Source organism: Anser anser, assembly GCF_964211835.1.
Source record: "Anser anser genome assembly, chromosome: 15".
In the NCBI taxonomy this organism is placed as follows: Eukaryota; Metazoa; Chordata; class Aves; order Anseriformes; family Anatidae; genus Anser; species Anser anser.
The window spans coordinates 735,174-758,528 of record NC_139736.1 but is presented as its reverse complement, the minus strand read 5'-3'; the positions used below and the strand labels follow the sequence as shown (position 1 = coordinate 758,528).

The window sequence follows — 23,355 nt, the reverse complement described above, 5'->3', positions numbered from 1 at the left end:
CTGCGCGGGGCGGGCACCGGGGGGCAGCTGCGGGAGGCACCGGGGGAGCCCTCCCCGTCTCCCGGCCCCGGCTGGGCCCGGGCAGGCCCCGCCCGGCGGGGGCGGTGCGGGCGGTGCCCGCCCGGTGCCGTACGGCGGCCGGGAGGGGCCCGGCGGCGGTTCCGGGTGCGCCGGGGCCGGGTCCGGGGCCGTCGGCGGGGCCGCGCGGCCCGGTGGCGGCGCCATGGACATCTCGCGGTTCGCGGCCGCCGACTTCGAGGTGAAGAGCTGGGTGAACGCCGCCTTCCGCGCCGGGCAGCAGGACGGCCCCGCGCAGCCGGACGCGCACGCGGCCACGCTGGTGATGAAGCTGCAGGTCCTCATCCAGGAGGTGAACAACGTCCTGCAAGGTGCGCCGCCGGCCCCCGCCGGCCCCCGCCGAGCCCCCGCCGGGCCCCGCGGCCCGCCCGCCCCTGGCCCGCCCGCCCGGCGCCGCGGCTGCCGGCTGCCGCCGTGGCGATGGCCGTGCGCGGCGCTGCCTGCCTGTCACGGCTTAAGTCCTGAGGGAGAGCAGTCCTTGCGCTGCTAAACGAGCACCTTAAAGTTCGCGTTTAAGTTTTAAACGTACTGAATGTCGTTACTCCCTTTTTAAGTACCGTGGCTACCGAAAAGCTCCTTCTTTCACGCGAGGGTTGTCAGACCCGCCTCACTGTCCTGCTCTGTGCCCCTGCAGAAACGAGTCATCAGGCCCTGCAGAACATGCCTCGAGTCCTCCGGGAGCTGGAGGTCCTGAAACAGGAGGCAACCTTCCTGAAGGAGCAAATGGTCCTCGTTAAAGAAGATATCAAGAAATTCGAAGAAGACACGGCTCAGTCGATGCAGGCAGGTTCTTGCCTTCCGTAGCATTCATCTGTAGCACGAAATGCTAACGTCGGTAGGCTTGGTCGCGTTAAACGATCTGGTCAAGTAAAGGTGCGCAGCGACACTTCCATTAGCGTTCCGGCAGAAAAGGGGGCAGGACGTGGACTGGCGCAGCCGGCACTTCTGCACAAAAGCTGGTCGCGTTTAAGTAGCGGTTAGCTAAGGAGGCAAGCTCTGCAGCCAGAGCAGCTGTTACCTGGCTGGTAGCGCCGATTGGCAAGGTTTCTGCCTGTTGTTAACTGGGCTACGTAGTGTCATTCAGGCAAATGTTGTACTTTTAGTATCCACTGGTACAACAATTCAAACTGACCTTGTGGTGTTTGATTTTCAAAGTTGTTTTAACATCTCTAGCTCTTTCAGCCAACTCCTTTCTCTTTGTAACAGGCATGATCTTTTTACCCAATTTTAAAAATCTAAACTAAAAATAACGCCCGTAACGTAAGTAACTATTGCAGTCCCTCTTTCGATGGGTAATGTTTTTTGTTTTGTTTGTTTGTTTTCCTTCAGGTCCTGGTAGAGATTGACCGAGTGAAATCTAGAATGCAGTTGGCTGCAGAGTCACTTCAGGAAGCAGACAAATGGAGCACGTTAAGTGCAGACATTGAAGAGACTCTTAAAACACAGGTAGGTACCACATTGCTCTTTTTGGTCTTTGGGCCTTCAAATTCCCAGGCAAACTGCATTTAAAAGCAGGTTCTTGAAGTGCCTTTAAAATGTCATTTTGAAACAGGTATTAATGCTTTCTAATGTCACGTTAAGTAAGCTCGTTATCTTTTCCTGGTGGCAGGATGTGTCTGCAATTTCGGCCAAGCTAACAAGTATGCAGAGCAGCCTGGCTATGCTTGTGGATACACCGGATTACTCTGAGAAGTGCGTGCATCTTGAGGCTCTGAAGAACCGACTAGAGGCCATGGCCAGCCCTCAGATTGTTGCTGCTTTTAACTCTCAGTCTGTAGGTCAGTAAGGCTTGGCGTCATTTACTGTCGGTGCAGAGTTTATCTGTTTTCAAAAAGTACAATGTTATTTGGGTGTGCAGTATGTGTCCCGAAGGCTTCTGTCTCTGTGTTTCTGTGCTTTTTCTGGTGGAGCCGGGTGCAATGAAATGTTAGATGCTCTGCACTTGCCTGTGGTCTAGTGCATCTTTGCAGTCTGGACTAGTTTATCTGCTTATAAAGGTTGTGCAGATGTGTGAAATGGAGGTGCTGAGGCAGGGCTACCCTGCTGGCATAATTTAGTTATGCCGTGGATGCCCTGTAAATGGGAAATGCTGCTCAAATCGGCAGAAGGCCTCTGGTTTTGTGTTATCGCAGTGCTACTGGGCTTATTTGGGAGAAATGGGTGTTGTAACCAAGATGGAAACTTGTTTGGAAGCGTTCTGACTCCTCACTGCCTTTATAAAAGTTGTTTTATAAACTTTCTCCTTTATGTAGAGAATCATTTTATATTTCTGGAGTGTTCTTTGTTCTCTTTTCCTCTCCTGCTGTCACAGCGCTTCTGAAAAACACTTGTTCTGGTTGCTGCCTCTCCTCTGTGTCCACATGGAGGTGCTGCTGAGGGTGTGGGGCTGTGGTGTTCCACTGCACAGCACTGCGTGGAGTTCTCACCTGAGTGAAGGCAGGGCACAGCAGTGTGTGACCGCAGACAGCCAGAGGAAGAGGAGGAGAGAAGAAGCAGTTAGTGTTCATAGCTCCATGTGCCACGCTTCTAATGAACGAGACCTAATCCTTTGCATAGATCTCCTCTTTCCTGTGCTGCTTCTGGCTTTTCTTTGCTCAGCCTCCTTTTTCTTGGAATGTACTCATCAGCTTTCACAGTAGGTCCCGTGCCTTTTTTTTTCCTGCTGTTGCAGTGCATTTCCCTTTGCAAACAGATTCAAGATGAAGGATGATGTTTTGGAATATTTTCTTTGCTTAGGGTGAAAGTAAATTAAATGTGCTCTGTGAGTTCTCCACCAAAGAAAGCATTGGTGCAAGAAAGTGGCTGGCAGCACGTGTACTGGTATGAGGTCCTTTGCTTGGGCGTGCTATTCAGAACAACTCAGTTTCAGTGCTGTTTGTATTGTCTTTTTAAAGTCTCTTCGGGACATGTGGGGACATGATTTTTTCACATTGAAGAGAATTTCTCTTTTTTTTTTTTTTGGTAAAGTCATGTTTCTTCCTGGAGTCCTGCTCCTATGAAGATAATAACAAGCCCACAGACCTAGCCCCAGAGAGTTTGTAATCTGTGACTTCCATAGCTGTAGAGCACTTAAGTAACAGCGTTCTAGTTTGTCTGCCCTCTGGGTCCTGTCTCGTTACTAATTTCTCTAAGCCCAGATGTATTTTGTGGACAGAACTGAAGTCATTACCCTTATGGTACAAAGCAGACTTCTGAGGAACTTGAATTGAGAGGCTGTGTGTAAGAGCTCACCGCGTCATTAGTTGGTCTTGAGGCAGCTAATTTAGGTATCAGTTTGTGGAGTGGTGAAAGCAAAACTGAGGACTTTCTTCTAGTTTTGGAGATAGCAACTTATTTCTGGAAAATAATGTTTTCCTTCTAGAACATGTTCTGGTTTTATCTGTCTTATCCTAGAAGCGTTTGCTGATTCAGAAGTTAAATCCATTCATCATGTCTGCTGTGTGTTCTTGTCTGAGTATGGGTTTTAGGCAATTCTGTTTCTATTTGAGAAGATGAGCAAATGAAAGATGAGAGCGTGTCTTTCAGCCATTGTGCATCTTCACTTAAGAATTCTCTTGCTCAGTTGGGGATATATTCTTTAGTGTAACGTCCCTCCGCTTTGAGACTGACTGTTAACTGACTATTATTTTTTTTTTCAATTAGATCAGGCAAAAATGTTTGTGAAAGTCTTCACTGAAATTGATCGGATGCCTCAGCTTCTTGCTTATTATTATAAGTGTCACAAAGTAAGTATTTTGATAATATTTTAACGTGGAGGAATGAAAATTTGAATTCTTGCTTGGTTTAGGCCGTAGGTGGCGCTACTACACCGCAGATGTACTTCTGTTCCAAGAAGAATGGAACCTGTTCTTTTCCTGCTCTCTGACTTTTCTTCCTGGCTCCTAACAGCTTTGGTTACTCCTCATGTTTTGAGAGTAATTCTCCATTGAGGGCTTTGTGTTCCTTTTCAAAATAGACATAGGATATGCGTGTTCTGCTTGAGTTATCTCTGTGCCTTGTAGTTGTTCTTGTTTTGCTTTTCTTGGATGTGGCTATGTCAGCAATAACTTTATTGCTGCAGTTTGCCAGCTGCTGACTTCTGTAAACTCTTTTCAGGTAAGATTAAAAGTTGGAATTCCAGACAGTTCTGTAACCATAACCTGATCCTCAGAAGTTCTCTCATGACTGTGACTTTTGAGGATTAAGTTCAAGGCTAGGGCTTGCCAAGTATTTCAACTATTATGTGGGGATATCAGTTACAGTCTCATTTTATGAGTCAAATACCAACGTTAATTAAAACTTTGAATCAACTAAGAATCCTCTAGCTTCATGCTGAAAGTTGTTTCCTTTTGGTGGTGCTGAGTTATAGTGAAGTGTTACGTTGAAATCGGGAGAGGAGAGTCGGGGTGGGCATTGTATTTTAGCACAAGTGCATTGCATGGGAAGTTCTTGGTTCAAAATAACAAAATGGAGATCTGCGAGCTGTTAGTTCTCCTCTCAGAACGGTTCTCATTACCCCTGCAGGTGCAGCTGGTGGCCGTGTGGCAGGATCTTTGCCAAAGCGACTTAAGCTTAAATCGCCAATTGACTGAATTGTATGACACACTCCTTGGGACCTGGCACTCGCAACTTCAGTGGGCAACGCAGGTGCAGTCACTGCTTAATATCGGTGCAGCGTACGGGAGAGGACAGGAATGAGCACGCTCTCAATAAAGCTCAGAGCAGTTTCTTGGGGCTCGGTCTGAGTTACGCTCTGTGTCCTGCCAGTGCAAGGCAGGGCTTGCAGCTTTCAGTTTCTCGTCTAACTTGCAGACAAGATTTGATTTCTGGTGTTACACCGAGAGCAAGGTTGCTGTGTTATTGACGTTAAAGCTGTTCTATCACTTTCATCTATATCTGAAGTTAAATTGAATTTGTTGGTGTTGCAAATGTGTTCTGTTGCAAGACATTTGAAATGCCTGCACTGATTTATTGCTTGGCGTGGAGGAGGCCTTCAAGGTCATGTTGGACTGACTCATGTCACTCAGCGTAAGATATCTGGGGGTTTTCTGCTGTCACCCCTTGAAGCCTGTGTGCTTGTTTTTCCTGCCAAGAATAATGTGGGATCCAAAAAGTTATTGTCCTTCTTTAGTGAAATGAAGAAATAAGTTGGTATTGTTGCTCCTGTAAGAGTTCTTCATCCATGAAGGGTATGAGATTGTTATCTTCATGTAATGAAGCCTGGTCCAGGTGCTAGGCCTTGTCCTGCAAAGGAGCTCAGTGTTACTTTGAAGTGTATTTTTTCTGCTTAATGATTTGATGTGAATTACAGGTCAGATGTCACCTTGCCTTTTAGTAGACATTTTTTAAACTAGGGATTGAAATAGAGAAATGGCACATGGGAGAAAGTTTGTTTCTCTTACTCTGTGTTTGTTTCTGCTTTCTGAAGAATTGTTGGACCTTCTTCACACTTTTCAGTATCTGTGGCGACCTTGCTGCAGCAGACTAGTGGTGATCCCAGCTTTCAGAGAGAGAATAGCTGATGAGAGTCAAGATAAAAGGCTGTAATGCATGTTATACTTGTAGAGTTGAGGTTGGTGGATGAAAATAAATAAAGTTCCCAGCTGATTACAGTCTTTCTAGCCTTTCCAGTGCTGACTGCTTGTCTGACCACTAATTTGGCTCATGATATAGTACTATTGCTTCATAGCTTACCCATGTGTGTATTTTTTTCCCAACACACCTGCGTAAACTGAGTGCACTGTTTTCAAATACCATTTTCTGCCAGCTGGATATTCCAGTGACTGTAGTGCCTGTGTTCTGCTGAATTCAGTTTTTGACCTATCTTCTAGTTTTTCGGCTTCTGCACTCAAAGTGCGGTTTCAATGCAGTATCTATAGACCTAGGCTTTGGTAACTGGGCTGACCTACGTGCTAGATCAGTGAGGTTCTTGTAGTCTTAGCAGACCTCCTTTTGGTCTTACCCCTGGTGAGGTTTTCAAATTTGTTTTTGTTCTCTTTCAGTTGGGATTACGTGTCATTTTAGGAATCTGTGCTCTGTTAGTGCACAAAATGTCATCATCTTAATCTGTATGGCACTACCTGTTGCCAACTGATAGTTTTCCTGAAGCTGTCAAAGGATAATCACTTAACCCTTGTTCTGGGGATACATTAACACTTCTTACTTTTCTGTGTTATTTTGCAAGTTCTCGGATAGTTTCTAGTAATGAGATCAGTGAAGGCCACATAGCATTCGCTGCTTCTCTGCCCACTTACTGCCGGCAGTCCTGTTTTCTGTGCAGCACACAGGGAAGTCCGGGTGGGCTGCTCCCGGTTTCTCTCTCAGCTCTTTGCTCCCTGGTTATGGCAGCCTGCCTCTCTGCTGACAGCATTTGCAAACCCATCTGTTACGCCTCTTCTGTCCCTGTTTCAGGAGTCCAGGTCTTTGTGGCAAGGGCATAAATACGGGAGGCTACCTTGGCCGTGACCGCCATGGGAAGCGGAGTGCTGCTTGTGTGAGGGCTGCTTCTGCTGGGAGGGCAGCAGCACGAGTTCGGGGGGGGGAAGGTGCCAGCCGCTCGGCCGGCAGAACCCACGCAGATTGTTGGTGTCTCTGCTGAGACAGCGACGTGTGGTTTGTACATCGTGGGGCTCTGTCTAGAAGCTATCTGCTGCTTCCTGCTGTGTTCCTGTGAGATAACGTGCTTTTGCTAATAGCTTTTCTGTTACCACAGGTTTTCAAGAAACCCCATGAAATTGTGACTGTGTTGTTGATTCAGACTCTGGGAGCATTGGTGCCTTCCATCCCTGTCTGCCTCAGCACTGCCATGGAAAGAACAGGCCAAGAAACCAAGCTAAATAAGCTGCTGGAGCTCTATGATGCCACCGTCCACTTTGCAAAAGGGCTGGAAGTAGCCATGCTGCCCAACCTGAGTAGGTTCTTGCATCAAACTTAACCCCCGTTGACACCTCTGTACCTTTCCATTCTGAGATTTTGTTTAGTTTTACATGGAAGGAGGGATTACTTCTTCTACAGTATTTACCCCTTACATGGCATTTGTGTCTTTGTGTGTGTGTACACATCTGACACTGAACATATTGACTTGATACTGAATGAGTCTACTGTAGTAGACCTATTCTGAGCATGCTTGCTGCCTTGAATAAATAATTTAATGCTTTTCCTTTTACAAGCATCAGTATTTCATCTACCTAACAGATGAGGAAATGTCTCTAGGGAAGCTATCTGTGAAACATATTGTGAAAGATCACAAAGAATAAAAGTTGAGGAATTTCCTGGAATTAAGTAACACCTTAATAAACAAGAGAGAACCTGTTAGAAAGCTACTTCCATTGGATTTTTAAATTTTATTTGCAGTTTTTATGTTGGTACTGGATTATGGTTTAATTAATTGATAGTGCAGGACCAAATATTATTTCTGAACAGTTTGTAGCTTATATCTTAGCAGCATCCTTGGCATTTGATTCAAAATCTGACCTGTGCTTTCCTTATCCTGTGATGTTTGTCATCTCATTTTGGTCATGACTTGGTGAATAATTCCCACGAATCACAAAGTGGTGAGCTGCTGTGTTCACATAGGTTTATACCTAACCTGAAGTGTAGGCTCTTTATAGTCTTATATTAATCTGGCAGGGCCCCTTCAAAGACTAGGTATGGGAAAATCCTAAATTAAAGCTAATGGAGCATTTCTAATACTGTGTTTCCTGTTTTGTTTCGTCGTAACATTGTCTTGAGCTACTTAAACCCAGATTCTTACTTGATCACGTAAATTATGATTACTGGGCAATTTCAGGGTACATGACTGTCATTCTGTCTGTTTTTATTGCTTTCATGATTGTGTACTCTTGTCAGTCATTTTCTATCTTTGGCTTGGCTAATTTGTGGGTCATAATAGAAAAGATTAAAAAAATTGAAATAATGATGTCAAAGTCTAAATGATGATGGAATGGGGAGACAGCCGCTGAACTGTTTCACCTGAGTGTTTACAAAAGAAAAAAAAAAAGGTTGTGTTCTGTATTTCCATCTCTTGTGCTGCAGGATGAGGTGTTTGGGACAGAAGTATCTCAAGAATGGAAAGACTAGGTGACTCAGCAAAACAGGGTCAAACCAGTTCCTACTCAATGTGTATGTGAGGGGAGGGTTCAGTTATGAGTCATTGGATAATTCAGGTTAGAAGGGACCTCTGGAGATGATCTAGTCCAATCTCCTGCTCAAATCAGGGTCCGCTAGCAGCTCAAACCGTGTAACGCTGGTTACTGTCCAGACTGATCCTGAAAGCGGAGCGTGGATACTACTTCGGACAACCTGCTCCATGGATCGCCTGTCTGTAGGGTGTTAAAGTTTTTGCTTATAACCAGGATTCAAAGTAGTCCTGGTTAGGTACTGATTTTTGTCATACAGCCTGTTTTGGAGCAGTTAGGTATTTTCTTGAGGTACTCGTTGAGGTAGAATATCTTGGTTTTAAGAAGCAGGTAGAGATGATAAACTTTAAAAAAAATAAATAAATCTATGTAGTCGAGACTTAAAGCTGTTGGGCAACATCGCAGTCCTACATAGGCAGTGTGCTCTAATTGAAGAACTCATGCATGTTGCTTGGAATAACGTTTTTAGTATCGTATGCATTTACTTGTAGACTAAACATCTGGTTCTTTGTAGAGGAGCAGAACCTGGTAAAAGTGATGGAACTAGCAGAAGCGGTGTATGATCCGTACAAACCCTATCAACTCAAGTATGGAGACCTGGAAGAAGAGAATCTCCTCATTCAGATCAGTGCAGTGCCCTTGGTAATTCAGCAGCCTTTGTTAATCTATGCGGGGAGAGGCTTAAAACTTCTACTAAATACGAGGGTCTTTGTTAGAGTTACTGCTCTCTTTCCTCCTGTAAGTTTTTGGTAGTGTTTTCTGTTTGCTGTATGTTTAGATACGGTTAAGTAAATTTTGCTTAAGAAATAAAGTTCAGCATCCCTCTCAGGTCACAGGTAACTCCTTTATTCTGCTGTTTCACCCAGTAACAGGCACTGTGTAGATCTGTGAAGAAAAACTTTACCAAATATTGTTGGCAGCCAAGAGACAGCTGCAGGTTCCATAGAGTTTATAGAAAAGTTACTTTCAACCTTTTTTTTGTTGTTATTTAGGAGCATTGGGAAGTAATTGACTGTGTCCAGGAACTGAACCATTCAGTCAACAAACTCTTCATTCTGGCTTCTGGAGCCATCGACAACTGCATTAAGCTCACCGACGGACTGGGAGTATGTGGGCTCCTTAAGGCCCTGAAGGCTCTGTTCACAAAGTAAGGTGCTTTTATTTGCACTACTGTGTATAACCTAAGGGAGTAGGAAGTATTCAGCTTGTGGCCAAGGACTTTGTAGTTTATGAAAAATGGTTGAATGCTGAAAGTATCTATAAACTTAATGTGAATCATCTGGTATCCCCTTCTACCACTTCTGTGATTCTGTGATTCAGGCAGTGACTGTTTTTTAGGGGAAAAATGGAAGATTTTATAACTAAAGGGAAGACTTCCCTCAACCATTTCCCGTTCTGGTTGGGCTGAATTTTCATTTTATTAAATACTTTTGGAAGGAGAAATGTTTCCACCAACAAAATACAACGAAAGCAGATCAGGCTGATGAAAATAGAACTAGGTGGGGAAATAGACACTTACTGAGACAAGCAACCTCATATCCAGAATCTGCCTGTAAGTGCAAGATACCCTAATGAGTGAGGTTCACTCTAAGTTCTTGCTTTAAGATGTCATTGTCAGACACTTAAATGGTATTCCAGTACTGTTAACTTCCTTATTCCTTCCTGATATTGAAAGAACTGCTCACGAGCTCTTACCTCGCTGTCCTGTGGGGAAGAGGGAAGAGAAAAGCACCCTTCTCTGATCTCATCTTCTTTATGGGCAATTACATAGCAGTGTGCGTGCCTCCAGCTTATGGGCACTGTTTAGAAAAGAAAATAAGACTGTGGGGGGACAAAACAAAATGTTCTCCTCTTAAACTTGTTCTCATCTGGGGAGTAGCTGAGAAAACAAATTCATGAGATTGTTGTCACTGTGTTCCTGGAATAAGGGCCAAGTGATGGTGGAGTAGCAGTAGCTTTATAAACTTTGTCTGGTCTCTCCTAGGAGACGTGATTAGTGCAGTGCTAACAAAAATATCTTACTCATACCTTATCATAAGAGTGAAAAGTTCCTAGTAACCCATATGCAGCAAATTGAAGGAGCAAACACATGAGCTGAGTTTCTCCCTGACTTCTAGTGTAGGCTTGAGTGGACAGTGCCTGATCAGTTCTTCACATGCGTGCACTTGGGCTGGAACAACAGCGTCTCTTCTGAACTCTTCTTCTAATATTTTTAGTTCTCATTTGACCATTGCAGAAGACCTAATGAGCAGATCAAAGGACATGCAGTAAGTTGCTCTCTAGTCTTGTCTTACACTAGTCCTTTTCTTTTCTCCATTTGCCATTGCAGGTATACTTCTGACTATACAAATACGTTGCAGTCTATACGAAAGAAATGTAAACTGGATGATATCCCATCAGATCCCCTTTTCCAGGAAGACTGGACGGCATTCCAAAACTCTGTTCGGTAAAGGGCATTTTTTGCCTGGCCCAGCACTGATTTTTGTAACAAAGTTGGAAGGGAATTACTTAGGGTCATTTTACACAAGTTCTTAGTGCAGAATGCAGGGCTATGTCCACTTTGCTGTAGTGTTGCTGGGAGTATTAGTGACGGGGTTTCAGATTGCTGCTGGCACAGTAAGTGCAGTGTGGCCCCCCAGCCTGTCTGGAGCAAGACTACATGTCCTATCACTTGAAATAGCAGCAGCTCTTAGAATCGTTCCCAGTGACAATGAACTGGCCTTAGCCATGATGACAGCAAATAGCATGTTGATGAGGGTGTTGGACAGGATGGTGTTAACAAATGGACGTAGAGTTAATAGCCGCATTAAAAGATGTATGCTCTGGGGGCTGTGGTTTGGTTATTGTATTTTTTTAACTTACTGACACCTGCCTGAGAGGGGTTGTCTGGGGATCTGGCATTATCTGCCTAAAATTTTACGAAATATGTTTTTATCTTGTTCTTTCCCAGAATAATTGCTACTTGTGGTGAGCTCCTTCGTCAGTGTGGAGACTTTGAGCAGCAGCTGGCCAACAGGTGAGCATTGCTGGACTGAATGCATAAGCTGTCAAGATAGGTACCAAGTCAAAAAAAAATTTCCAAGGTGCTTTTACTTTGTAGACCACAGATGGAAGAGTAGAGCCACTGCAGTTTTTTATCCCATCTTTTGAAACATCAGAGATGGATTACACACTGTCTCACTCAGTCCTGTGCTCTGAGACAGCCATAATAATCATTTTTTTCTTGGACAGCGGGCTGGTGTGTCTTGTTCACCTGGCTGGGCATCAAATGGACTGCTACACTGTGGTCAGGAAGGAATTTTCCACCAGATCAAATTGGCAAGATTCTTACCCCCCTTGTGACATGGGGCATGAATCATTTGCTGACATGCATTTAGGTGTGCCGTAACTGATCAATTTCTTGTAACTTGAGGAGCCTAAAGCATGGGCAGCATGTAGATCGTTTGTTGCTTGTGAGCAGTATAATGTTCAGCCTCTTGTATGTTGAAATGCTTTATTCTGACTCAAGTGGCTGTATTTGTTGTAAGATATAGCGGCCTGCAGTGCCCACGAGGCTGGGATTGTTCCATATTTTCCAGACTTCCTGAGAGCCCAGTCAGCTCAGTATTTATGCAGTCTTCTGCTTGCATGGTAGAAGTGAGAGCTGGCTGTAATTAGCATCTTCCACCAATGAATACTCTCTCCCTTGAAGGAACATAAAGGCAGTATTGACACTCAGAAGCCGTTAGAAGTTCTTGAACAGTTCAAAACTTGCATCTGTTTTTCAGTTTCCTCTCTCTTCCCTGTCCCAGAAGAATTAGCCTTGTATTGAAAAATACATATATAAAATATATATTACATGTGTGTGTGAATATCTACTCATACATATATATATATATGTGAATAGAATGTATGAATATATACACGCGCACCTAACTGCCACAAGTGAGCCACAAAGCAGTCGGCAGTACCCCGGGTACAGTTTTACAGGTGCAGTAAGCTGACCTACAAGGTGAACTGGACCAGTTGCATGATATGACCAACAAGTAACCTTGTTCAAAGCTCTTAAGCTGTTCACAAACACATACCCTAAACTACCTAGTGATCAGACCAGACAAAAGATTTATGCCCCATATTTACTGTTTCTGAGACCCCAAGGGCAATGGTAACTAATCTTTAGTGGCTTCATTTGCTGTGACAGAGGGAGGGAGTGCACTCATAGCTGTATTCTTCCCTTCTGGAAACTGTGAGAACCTCATCTCAAAACATTTCTACCAGTATCTAGAACCGTAGCGTCTCTTTGCAGTGTTTTTGCTACCAGTTTGTTCTTAGAGTTTGATGTGACTGCTTTGTCATAAAGATTTTTTTCTCTCTGTGGAGGGCTTGCTGGGCATTGTGGTTCTGGGTTGCTCAGGAGGAAGCTGTAGAGCGATCTGTGGTGCTGCCTTCCAGCTCTGGGAGGGAAGGTACGCGGCTGAACCACCCATCGCCTCACAGGGTAGAACAATAATCACGGGCTGTGTCAGAAGGGTGATGGAGTCAGAGGCCCCAGTAGCTCTGAGTGCTGCTTTTTCTCTCACTTATCTTGAGGTGCTGCCATGGGTTCTCTTTGGAGCAACAGGAGGACAACAGTACTGATTTCAGAGAATTCTGTTGGTGACTTTTTACGCTTGTTTTCAGGATTTTGTCAACTGCTGGGAAGTATCTCTCGGACTCCTACAGCCCTTGTAGTTTTTCTGGCTTTCAGGATGCCAGTTCTACAGAAAAGAAGAGCTCTGTAAAGAATCCCTGGCAGGAGTACAATTACCTTTTGAAGGAGAATCCATCCGAGTATGCCAGCCTTATGGAAACACTTTACACCCTAAAGGTAGCTGTGGAGCCTTGGAGAACCTGCCTTTATATCAGGCTGCTGTTAGGCCCATGTTTGGTAGATGAGGCCTGGATTCCCCCTGCAGTGCGATTACATTTCATCCCTTTTGAGGGCTATGTTCTGACACCAGTCTGCTGAGAGATAAAATGTCCAAACGTGAAGCCTGGGCTCATTTCATCTCTTTGCCAGATCATGTCTGTTTTGTGAACATGCCTCTGTAAGTTCACGTGGGCGAGATTCTGTCACAGGAAGCATTGGGGTGATAGTGCTGAAGCCATCTCAAATTCTGGGCTTCACATACTGGCTTCTCAAGACTTTATTTGCCACTTATACTCCACTGCCATATCCATTCTGAAATGTAATTCTGCAAGATCATTCAAGCATGCGTCTGTGAACAGGGTAGAATGACTCTAGTTATCTTCTTGGGGATCTAAGTTATGTTTGCCGTCATCAGTCACTTATAATAGTGAAGTCGAGGTTATGAATTCTGTCTCTTATTTCCTCAAAATGTTTTGATTTCTTTTGCACTTGATTTACCTGCAACGTATGCAGCTCTGCCATAAGTATGTTGACTTTAAATCTTTGCTAAACAGTCAGGTTTCATATGTACTCTTCATGTAAAACTCTTAACTCAATTCCATGCAGGGAATCACTTGCACCGTTTGAGTAAAAGGTCATATTTGTAATTCTTTTGTTGCAGACAAATTATATTTTCTAAAGTTTCTTTTAGAGTTTACCTGGCAGAATATAATACACTTTCCGTGTTTTTGCCCTCTCCTCCCTTCTGTGCCCAAATAAGGTAGGAAAATTTGAGGGAACTGGATCGTGGTTTAGTTTTTTCATCTCTACTAGGGAAGGTGTAGAACAGACGTAGTGCAACATGAAACTTTGTACCTGTTCCAAAGGCATTCTGATCAGGTGCATATTATAATGACAGTTTTGCCATCTTCTCTGCAAGTTTCTCACTGTTTGGCCTCTACTGGCACCTCGCGTGGCGAGAACATGATGCTGATTCTTTGTTAAACATTTCAGGAAGCAGTGTTCAGTTTCTGTCTCAAATAACTAGCTGGAATAGGGCATCCCAAAGGAAACAGGCTGTGCTGTGGCAGAGGAAAGCTGTTTTGTATTAGGATGGCCTAATAAAGACCTCTTTAAGAATGTTAATGTAGCTTTTCTGTGGTCAGTTTAATGTCATCTGTATGTAAACATTTTTCTTTGTGTGTGCGTTAGGAAAAAGGTACAAGTAACCACAACCTGTTGTCTTCATCTCGATCTGCCCTAAGCCGCCTCAACCAGCTGGCACACCACCTGGCTTTTGATTCTGTTTTTCTTCGCATCAAACAACAACTCTTACTTGTTTCAAAGATGGAGGTGAGTAATGGGTACATTGATCTGATCTGAACTTGCAAGGTTTACCCGTGGGATACCTTAGGGTGGAGTACAGCTCAGCGTTGCGTACCTTTCTCCTTTTCGGAAAGTTTCCCTATGGTATCACCTTTCTTCCTTAAACTGTGCTCAGTGGAAAAGTTTACTTCCCTTCCTCCACAGCATTAGCAGCAGACAGCTATGTATGGAAGCTGTGATGTTTGTTTGAGATGATGCTTTTCTAACCTGTGAGAGCAAGTATTTCCCATAGGGATCTATGTAAAAAGGGTGTGTATGTTTTGGGGATGAAAGAGGACAAGGGAAGTGGTTTTCTCACCAACTGTCCTCTGGTTTCTAGAAGTCCTTGGGTACTCTTAGCTTGTGTTGTCGGGTGATCCCTTCTCAGAATACTGATGGATGTCGTGCTCCAGAAAGTCACAGATATGATTTGCCTTTTTTTTTTTTTTGCCTTACAGGGTTGGAACTCTGGTGGCATTGGTGAGACCCTGACAGAGGACTTGCCAAACTTCAGCCTGACTCCTCTGGAATATATCAGCAACGTAAGAGCGTGCAAAGATAGTCACTAGAAGCTCAGTACTGGAAACAGCTTGAGCTGTTACCCTTCTAATCCCCATTTGACTTGCTGTTTTCTCTTTCTAATGCAATAACAATGAAACCTTTCTGATATTGAGGTGTCCTGAATGGAAGGGTAGAGTGAGCTGTTCATTCCTCCTGACTAGGTACTCCTCAGTTCTGTGCTGCTGAACATCATTTAAGTTACTGCCACATTTGCAGTTCAGATATTAATATTAGCTGCTCTTGCTTTCTTAATACAAAGTATAATTTAATAAGCAAGTTTTTTTTGTTACTGTCATTCTGTACGTCACACAGGGAACAGATTTTTCAAGGACAGGCTGCAACCAAAAGCTTTTCATATTTTGTTTTCACCTGGTTTATGGCCTATAGAAATGGGTAGTCAGCCAACTTGTGGGATGATTTAATCATGAGTAGTTCTGAATTTAGCTATCTGAGGTCTTTTATGAGGTTTAGAAAGTTCATGGGTAGTGTATCAGGTAAAATTTCAAGGGAAGGTTGCTTCTGAATTTCTAAATAGCTTTCTGATTAACACAGTTCAGCAAGAGAGACCTGCACATTGGTGAGAGGCTGAATATGCTCACACCACTTTAATTGAAAGTTAAAACTGAGGTGTTCATGGCTGTTACTTGATTCTGTGGGGAATCAAAGGACGTTTCTGCCTGTCCAAGGCAAAGAGGAACTTCAGAAATTTTCAGATAGATAGCATTTGTTTTCAGATCTTTTCAGACATCTTTTCAGATCTACCCTTTATTCTACTGCTGAGTGATAGGTGGGTCAAGACTGAGTCAAGACTTTGTTTTGGTTAGTCTTGGAATTACTCTATGACATTATGCAGTAAAACTGAAAACTAAAAAGCTAAAATTACAGTTCAGAAACAAATTGATGTGGCATTTATGATGTGTAGAAGAGGACACAAAGTGCTGTGAACTTGCGAAAAAATCTATTAATGACTATGCTCCATAATGGGGACACAGAGTACTCTGAACTGTGTTTGCATCTAAGAATATGCTGTGTGGCTCGAGATAATCACGTTATATACAGTGCACTATTTGTTGCACGTCTAAAGTTATGTAGCTCATGTGTGCGAGTTTGTGGGCATGCAGCCTGTTTGGGAGTGAGACGTTTCTGTAACTCATCGTTACGTTGTCACTTGAATCCGTGTTTCCTCTTCTGTGGTTTTGTTTGGTTCAGTCTCTTAGATTTTGATCAAGAAAACAAATTGCCAGGAACACACCAGATTATCAAAAATTTGCTTAGAGCAGCAGTTCTCTGTACAGTTTTTTCTTAATGTGATCGTTTTAATGACTGGCTCTCTGACTTCCTCAAAAAGTATTTCTTGTGCAAAGCATAATGATAAGCAGGAGACAGTTTGTTTCTGAGCTACTGTAGGTTAGTGAGTTGTTGTCCAGCTCAGCTTTCTGCTTTCAGGTGTGGATAGCTGCGGTTGATAGTTCTTTAGCAAAGCACTTGCTTCACATTTGTTCAGTGACTCAGCTCTTTGTGCTTTTATTCTAGATTGGGCAATATATTATGTCGCTACCTCTCCACCTTGAACCATTTGTCACTCAAGAAGATTCTTCTTTGGAACTGGCGTTGCATGCTGGAAAACTGCCTTATCCCCCAGAACAAGGTAGGGTGAAAACAAAGACCTCACGTGTCTGGAGGAAAGCTTTCACATTTTGACATTACAAGGGCACGACGCATTATGGTAGCAGAGCTGTTTGAGGTGCATTTCCTACTGCCTGTTCATGCTCTCTCTTCCAAGAGTCTCTTGGTATTACCCAGAAGGAGCCTCTAAATAATCAATAAAGCTTCTTTTTAGTTTGGTTCAGACAAGAAGCTTTAGCACAGTCTATTTAAATTCATTGTTCATTAGAACTGTGGATTGGATGCAGGGTGTGAATTTTTACTGTTTTATAGCTGGAGCAGTATCTAATTTCCTAGGTGCTTTCTCAGAAACAGCATGAGTATCTGATGTGCTCGCTCCCATTCCTTGAGGATGGTGAGCTACCATTACCATCGTTTTTGGGGTGCTCATTCACAGCACAGTTCTGTGATAATACTAGATATTCTACTATCTCTCATTAAGCTCAAAACTAGCATTTAGAGTAGTTTATTGCATTTCATTTAGTCCTTAGGGGACCACCTTTGCTCTGAAAGTGGAGAGAAGGCACAGGTGTACCAAGTCCTTACATGCTGCACACAGACCCAGCTATTTTCTGGAGTTATCTGTATTTAGGCTCATATGAAAACAAGCCATTTTAAACCCACTTGGAGATTTAAAAAAAAATAAAAATAAAAAGAGCTCTTTGAGCCTCACGTTAAGACGTGCTTTTTAGTGCCTGGTTATTTTTGTTGCCTGTTCTCTGTTTCAGGTATTTTCATGTATTTCAAGAAATAGGGATGTCAGTACGTGACACCATTTTCTAACTTTGGGTTTACCACTGTTGTGTAGAGGGTTGAGATTACTTGCCTAGTGTGGTCTGTTAGTCATATTTTTATACATCACTAGATTGTAGTCTTTTTACTACAGTCCTGTGCTAAGAACGTGTGTCCCAGTGAAAATCCCAGTGACCGAAGCTTCCCAGAGTCACTGCTTTTCAGAGCAAGAATCTCCTGGGTTTTTGGTGTCCATCAGTATTGGTTTCTATTTGATGACAGTGTTACAATGTGCTTGGTTTGTGTTTAGGTGTATTTGTCTACTACGACGTGGCAGGGAGGAAATTCCTGTCAACTGATGGTCGTGTTTGAATAGCTTCTCAGCTTAGCTTTTATGGCTTCTGCTCCTTGTCATGTCTACCGCCACACAGTACGGTTCATGGAGAGGCTTGGACTGCCTAGCAGCTTGCTGGATGGGGAGTCTTGCTCCAGCTTTGCACTCCTACCCTCTCGTTTGTGCTGGTTCCGTGGCAGGGCCAGTTCTAGTCTTTTATTCCACAGAAAAGTATTTCCTTTTTTATTTATTTATTGGGCTGGTTTCTCTTAACAGTATGTCAATGAAGAGATTTAAAACAACTTCCTAAGAATTCTACAATGCATCAGAGCTGCACAGGAGCGAGCAGCAAAGAATAGGCAAAGAGGAAGCTTGTGACTTTGTTTAGAAGCAGTGAATTGCGAGGTTGGCTGACCATCTGTGACTGTGTCACCACAGTCTTCTCATCGAGGCCCTGGAGCATGTCCAGAGAAGGGCTACGAAGCTGGTGAAGGGCCTGGGACACAAGTCCTGTGAGGAGCGGCTGAGGAAACTGGGAGTGTTCAGTCTGGGGAAGAGGAGGCTCGGGGGAAATCTTATTGCTCTCTGCAACTAGCTGAAAGGAAGGTGTGGGGAGCTGGGGGTCGGCCTCTTCTCACAGGTAACCAGTGATAGGACTAGAGGGAATGGCCTCAAGTTGGGCCAGGGGAGGTTCAGGTTGGAAACCGGGAGACATTTCTTCCTGTTGCTAGAAAAAGAGAAGCTGCTGAGCTCCTTTTCCTCAGGAATAAATTGTTTAGTCTCAAGCAAAGTAGTAATGCAGTTTACTTGTCAACAACTTTTTCCTCTGCCTCTTTTCTCTGTAAATCCAGGAAAAAACTACTGTTATACCCTCTGTGAAATGTTAACCTGTGCCTGTCTGTTACAAAGGTTAGGATCCCATGGTCAGAAACTGATCTGCAGTCTGTCTTGTTTCAGGACAGGTTCTGCATCTTTGGGAATTTCTTTTCTTAAGGGTCCACCTATGTGTTCTGTCTCTGTAGTCAGGATCTTGCTCATAAGAACGCAATTCTGAAATGCTGACCACTTCATTTATTTATTTTTTAACTGTTTTAACTCTAGTTGAAAAATCACTAGAGCTTCCCTGCTACTACCGGTGCCACCTGAGCCTTCAGTGATTAGATACTGGGCAGAATGATCAAAACCCATGTACTGAGGGAAATGCAGTGGGTGGTGCAGGTGGCTGCTGACACAGCTACAGTGCAGTTGCCTGTTCAAGACTTTCTCCTCAGAACACACTTCAGAAGCCCTGAGGAGTTCTTTCTGGATGTCTTTCATTAATTTCTTGCAACAAGCTGAGTTTTGGCTCATGTTCGTTCTTCAGATGGCTGTTCTTACCTGTTGTGTCATTAATCCTCTTGCATTTAATAGTGGCTACGTAATGCTTCCCAGCAGGTTGGCAGCGTACCATCGTTTGCTGTGGTTAATCTCTTTTCAGTGTTAGCTTCCACTGACAGTCAAGGAAGTGTAGATGTTGGTATTTATCAAATTCTCTAGACTTTTGAGAATATGCTCTTTGGTTTAGGTTTTAACATTAATTATTTTGTCATCTTAAAGAATTTACATGTTTAATAGTGTATTAATTTTCAAAATGAAGATGAACGCAGAATGACATTGGGGAAAAAAAAACCCTGTGAATCCATGTCATTGCAGTAGTTTGTAAACCGGTCCTTGAAGATGATCCTATAGAACATGCCAGGCAGTGCCTCTGATTCCAGCCTGATCACCTGTCAGCCCTTTAGAAGTTACTAACCTGGAGAAGTCAGAGAGGGAAGTGAAGTGTTCTGGGTCTTGAGCTAACTTCCAATGTTATTTTACATCACAGAAGATATGCAGCTGCTTTGATTACCACAAAAACAGCTGACAAGATGAATCCTAATGAATACATTAACGTCTTCTTGAAGAAACAGTTAACCATTTATAAATTATGTCTTGTTACAAAACCAGCAAATGAAGGTGAGCGAGACTGCTGACAGCTAATGAGAATTTTTTGTTCAGGAGACGAATTACCTGAGCTGGACAATATGGCTGACTACTGGTTGGGCTCCATCGCCAGAGCTACGATGCAAACTTACTGTGAAGTCATCCTGCAAATACCAGAGCTCACAGTACATTCAACAAAGCAGCTTGCCACAGACATTGGTAAGCTCAGTGTATACGTTGTCCTGAAAAGTGTTGCTGTAACACATGGGCTCTTTCATTGCGTTAGATTTAAAGAAACTGCAACATGGGTTTCTCCTTTAGTCCTGAGCATGATTTTCTAGTAGGTACTCCTGCTTCTTCACTGCTTTGTGTTTCTGACAGTGAAAGTCAAGGCCATTCTGAACTGACAGGATTTCCTTACAAGCCAGTCTTAGCAAGGAAGACATTTGTACGTAATCTTTTTGAGTATGGCACTGCCCTTTTCCTTTTTATCGGTGCTGTGTACTGCCAGCGTATGTCATATATGGGGTATGCAGCATGTTCTCAGTCTGTTGGGGAAGTGCTCCAGTAGGTTACAAAGGGAGCACCTGGTTGATTTTTTCCATCCACATAATAGCTGGTGTAGGGAGAATGGGCCAAAGGCTTTTAAAAAGTCGTTGTGGATCACCTGACCATCATCCTGCATTACAAAACCTATCGTATCAGGTCCTCTGTGAAGGTTAACTTACCGCCCTGCAGGTGTTAGATGACTAAAGATACTTTGAACATGGAGAAATTTTCAGGAACAAAGTAGAAGATAGTTGGCACGTGTTCACGTCTGCCTTATTCCATGTCATGCAGAGTGACTGAGGGAGGACTGATGGAAAGTGTTGGGAAAGGTGGTATGTAGAATGTTGAGGAGATGTTTTTTTTTCTTATCCTAAACTCCTGAAAGTGCCACCACCACAAGACTGCTACAACTAGTGTTAATGCAAGTTAGCCCTTTTCCCTGCTGTAAATCATGGGTGCTGATTTCCCCCTGGCCAAGCTTTAAAATTACAGACAACATCTCCTCAGCTGACATGAAAGTATGCTTGAATGCTAGTGAACTCAGCCTTCAATCTTATCTTTTGTGGTATTGCTTAAAAACAAACCACTGGATTAGCAGCTGGTTGCTTGACGTTCTCCCCAGTTCATCCTTAACTTCCCCAACCCACTTGGAGTCAGTGAGCTGGAATTCCCTCCTACCTCGTCAGCCATTCACCTCTGCAGAAATTCCCATTTTTGCTGCAAGCTCTTCGCATCTGAAAGCGCAGTTGTGATCTGTCGTGTGCAGATACTGAAATGTGGCAGAATGTGTCTCAGTCTTCTGAACTAAACAGTTGTCTAAACTAGTGTACGGGAAGCCAAAAATGCCCGTCAGTCAGTACAGTCAGCTTCCAAATACACTGCAGTTTTTCTTGGTTTTGAGCTAGCAGTGGCAGAGTTCCAGCTGTCATGAAGAACAACTTTTATTTGGGTACTGCTTGCACAGTGTCTGTTGTCTGTTCAAATACATGTTTATCCTTAATCTTACAGATTATCTAATAAACGTGATGGATGCCCTTGGCCTTCAGCCATCGAGAACACTGCAAAATATTGTAACTCTGTTGAAGGCAAAACCAGAGGACTACCGGCAAGCTGCAAAAAGTGTTCCTCGCAGAATGGCCAGCAGCATTGCTGCAATGAGAGGCCTGGAGTGTTAGCTGTAATGTCTCCTCCACTGCTAGATTCGAGTCAAGGGCTTAACTGCCTTTTTTTTTTTTTTTTTTTAAATTCTGTAAAAACTTTGCAAAGACTGGGAAAATATTTCTGGAAATAAGAGGATTTATATCTGAATAAGTTTTAATAATTGCCTTATTCTAGGAAAAGCTGGTTCCATTTTCCATCTTTAGAAATGTGGAAAGATGTCCCACAACCAAATTTACCAAAAACTATCTGGATTATCTTGAATAGGCTGAGTGGCGCTGACTTCTAAGTAGAAATGTTCTGCTGTTAGCTGGGAAGTTCATGCTTCGCATCGGCAAGACAACCGGCTTTTTCATGAGTTTAATCAATTCTGAATATAAATTAAGGGGGTAGGTGCAACAAAGATCAACTGATTGGAAGCTCTCTTACCTGGTGGCAGTGGTCATTGCTCAAGTTTGTCATTATTCAAAGCCAAGAAGACAGCCTCATCAATTAGTAGAAAAGGCATGATCAAGCTCAGTTCTGAGAATAAAACCAGTTTTGTAGGTTGTTTCTTTTGAGATTAATATGTCCTACTGAAAGCTATGAAGATCATAAATTTAATGAAAGTTTTGTTTTCTTGTAAAATTCATTAAAGCTTGACATATGCTTCTTTGTAAAACATCTTGTCTAGCCTAAGTACACTTCCAGAACTTCCACAGCTTTTTGTTAATGAGAAATCTGGGCAAAACACTATGAGGTCCTAAAACTGTAATGCCAGCTGTATAAACTGTGCTCTATAAAACCTTACATGCAAACTCTCCTGTTCTGGAGGAGAAGAAAATCTCTTCCTTGTCTTTATATGCTTCTACCATTTTCTCCTCTTTTCAACACCAGATGCCTTGGGTAAGTAATTTTTTCCCAGTACCCCTATTTTTGCCTCTTTCCTTAACTTGGTTCAGGCTGCTCTAATCAGTGTTTGGCTTGATCCACAAATCTCTTTGCTGTCTTTGTTTTTGACTGTTTTCCCTGGCAGCCTCTTTTTTTAACAGCTATTGCTTGTTGTCCCAGCATTGCTACGCTTGTGGTGGCCCCTTTTGGGACTCTTCGGTCTGACACATCTCCCCTGGTGACTGTGTGCTTAGCTGCCGTGACTGCCAAATCTGCTGCTTTTTCTCAGCAGTCCCGTCTGTTTCTGTCACACCAACACCTTTTTTCGTGTGTTCTGTAGCACACATGTAACATGCAGATACAGGCTTATTTTTACCAGGTGTGTTTAGGGGGTAAAATTGGGTTCCTTTGCTGTTCTCATCTGGACTTTGGTCATGTTTTACTGCCAAAAATTTAGTTTGGGGAGGTGAGGAGAGGAAGGGTGTTTTATAAACAGTTTTTAGACTTTGCAAATTTTGGAACCTAAAACATTCAGAACAGAAAATTAAAATAGTTTTCTGCATTTTTTTTCTTGGCACTGTTCTCAGTTAGATGGTTATTCTTTTTGTTTGTGAGTATGGAAAGACTATTAAAAAATCTGCAAATGAATGGGAAATTTGGTGCTGTATTGAGCCGGGACTTCTCGGGTGTCTTGTTTTGCTGTGACTTGCGAAGCCTTGCCGCTGGACAGCTCTGTGCCCAGTCCCGTGCAGGGCACGGCTGAGTCTTCCTATGGCCGCACTACTGCTACAGCAAAAAAAATGTTGCATACATACGCTTATCTGTGTGTGGCAATCAGTACATTTGGGAAAGAGCTAAACTAGTAAAGAGCCTAAGTCAAGTACCCGAGACACTTTCCACTTTTATTAGTTGTCAGACGCCCTCTATAAACCAGCAGTAACTGGAATAGTAAACTGTCCATGTCCTGCCAAAGTACATGCTGTTCCGATTTACCATAGGTGTGAGAGGGGTGAATCTCATTGTTTGTGCCTCTCCCATCCTTTTCCTGGCTTGTAACTAGAAAGTGAGGATTTTTGAAGCTGTTCTTGCTCACTGTT

At 43.3% G+C, this 23,355-nt stretch overlaps 1 protein-coding gene across 1 annotated transcript; it reads left to right on the top strand.

The window, feature by feature from the left end:
- Positions 1–115: 115 nt before the first annotated feature.
- Positions 116–22,913, top strand: COG7 (component of oligomeric golgi complex 7). The gene is made up of 17 exons (XM_083799626.1): positions 116–389; positions 713–861; positions 1,408–1,524; positions 1,688–1,856; positions 3,721–3,803; positions 4,582–4,704; positions 6,770–6,968; positions 8,710–8,837; positions 9,188–9,342; positions 10,525–10,641; positions 11,146–11,211; positions 12,855–13,041; positions 14,275–14,415; positions 14,886–14,969; positions 16,522–16,636; positions 19,757–19,900; positions 21,239–22,913. The coding sequence occupies exons 1-17, from the start codon at positions 224–226 to the stop codon at positions 21,403–21,405; spliced, it is 2,310 nt and encodes a 769-aa protein (XP_083655752.1). The 5' UTR covers positions 116–223; the 3' UTR covers positions 21,406–22,913.
- Positions 22,914–23,355: the final 442 nt, after the last annotated feature.

Coding starts and splice junctions, on each gene's coding strand:
- COG7 (XM_083799626.1), top strand. CDS start 224: ATGGACATCTCGCGGTTCGCGGCCGCCGACTTCGAGGTGAAGAGCTGG. Junction 1,857..3,720: donor TTTTAACTCTCAGTCTGTAG/GTCAGTAAGGCT, acceptor TTTTTCAATTAG/ATCAGGCAAAAATGTTTGTG. Junction 14,416..14,885: donor TACTTGTTTCAAAGATGGAG/GTGAGTAATGGG, acceptor TTTGCCTTACAG/GGTTGGAACTCTGGTGGCAT.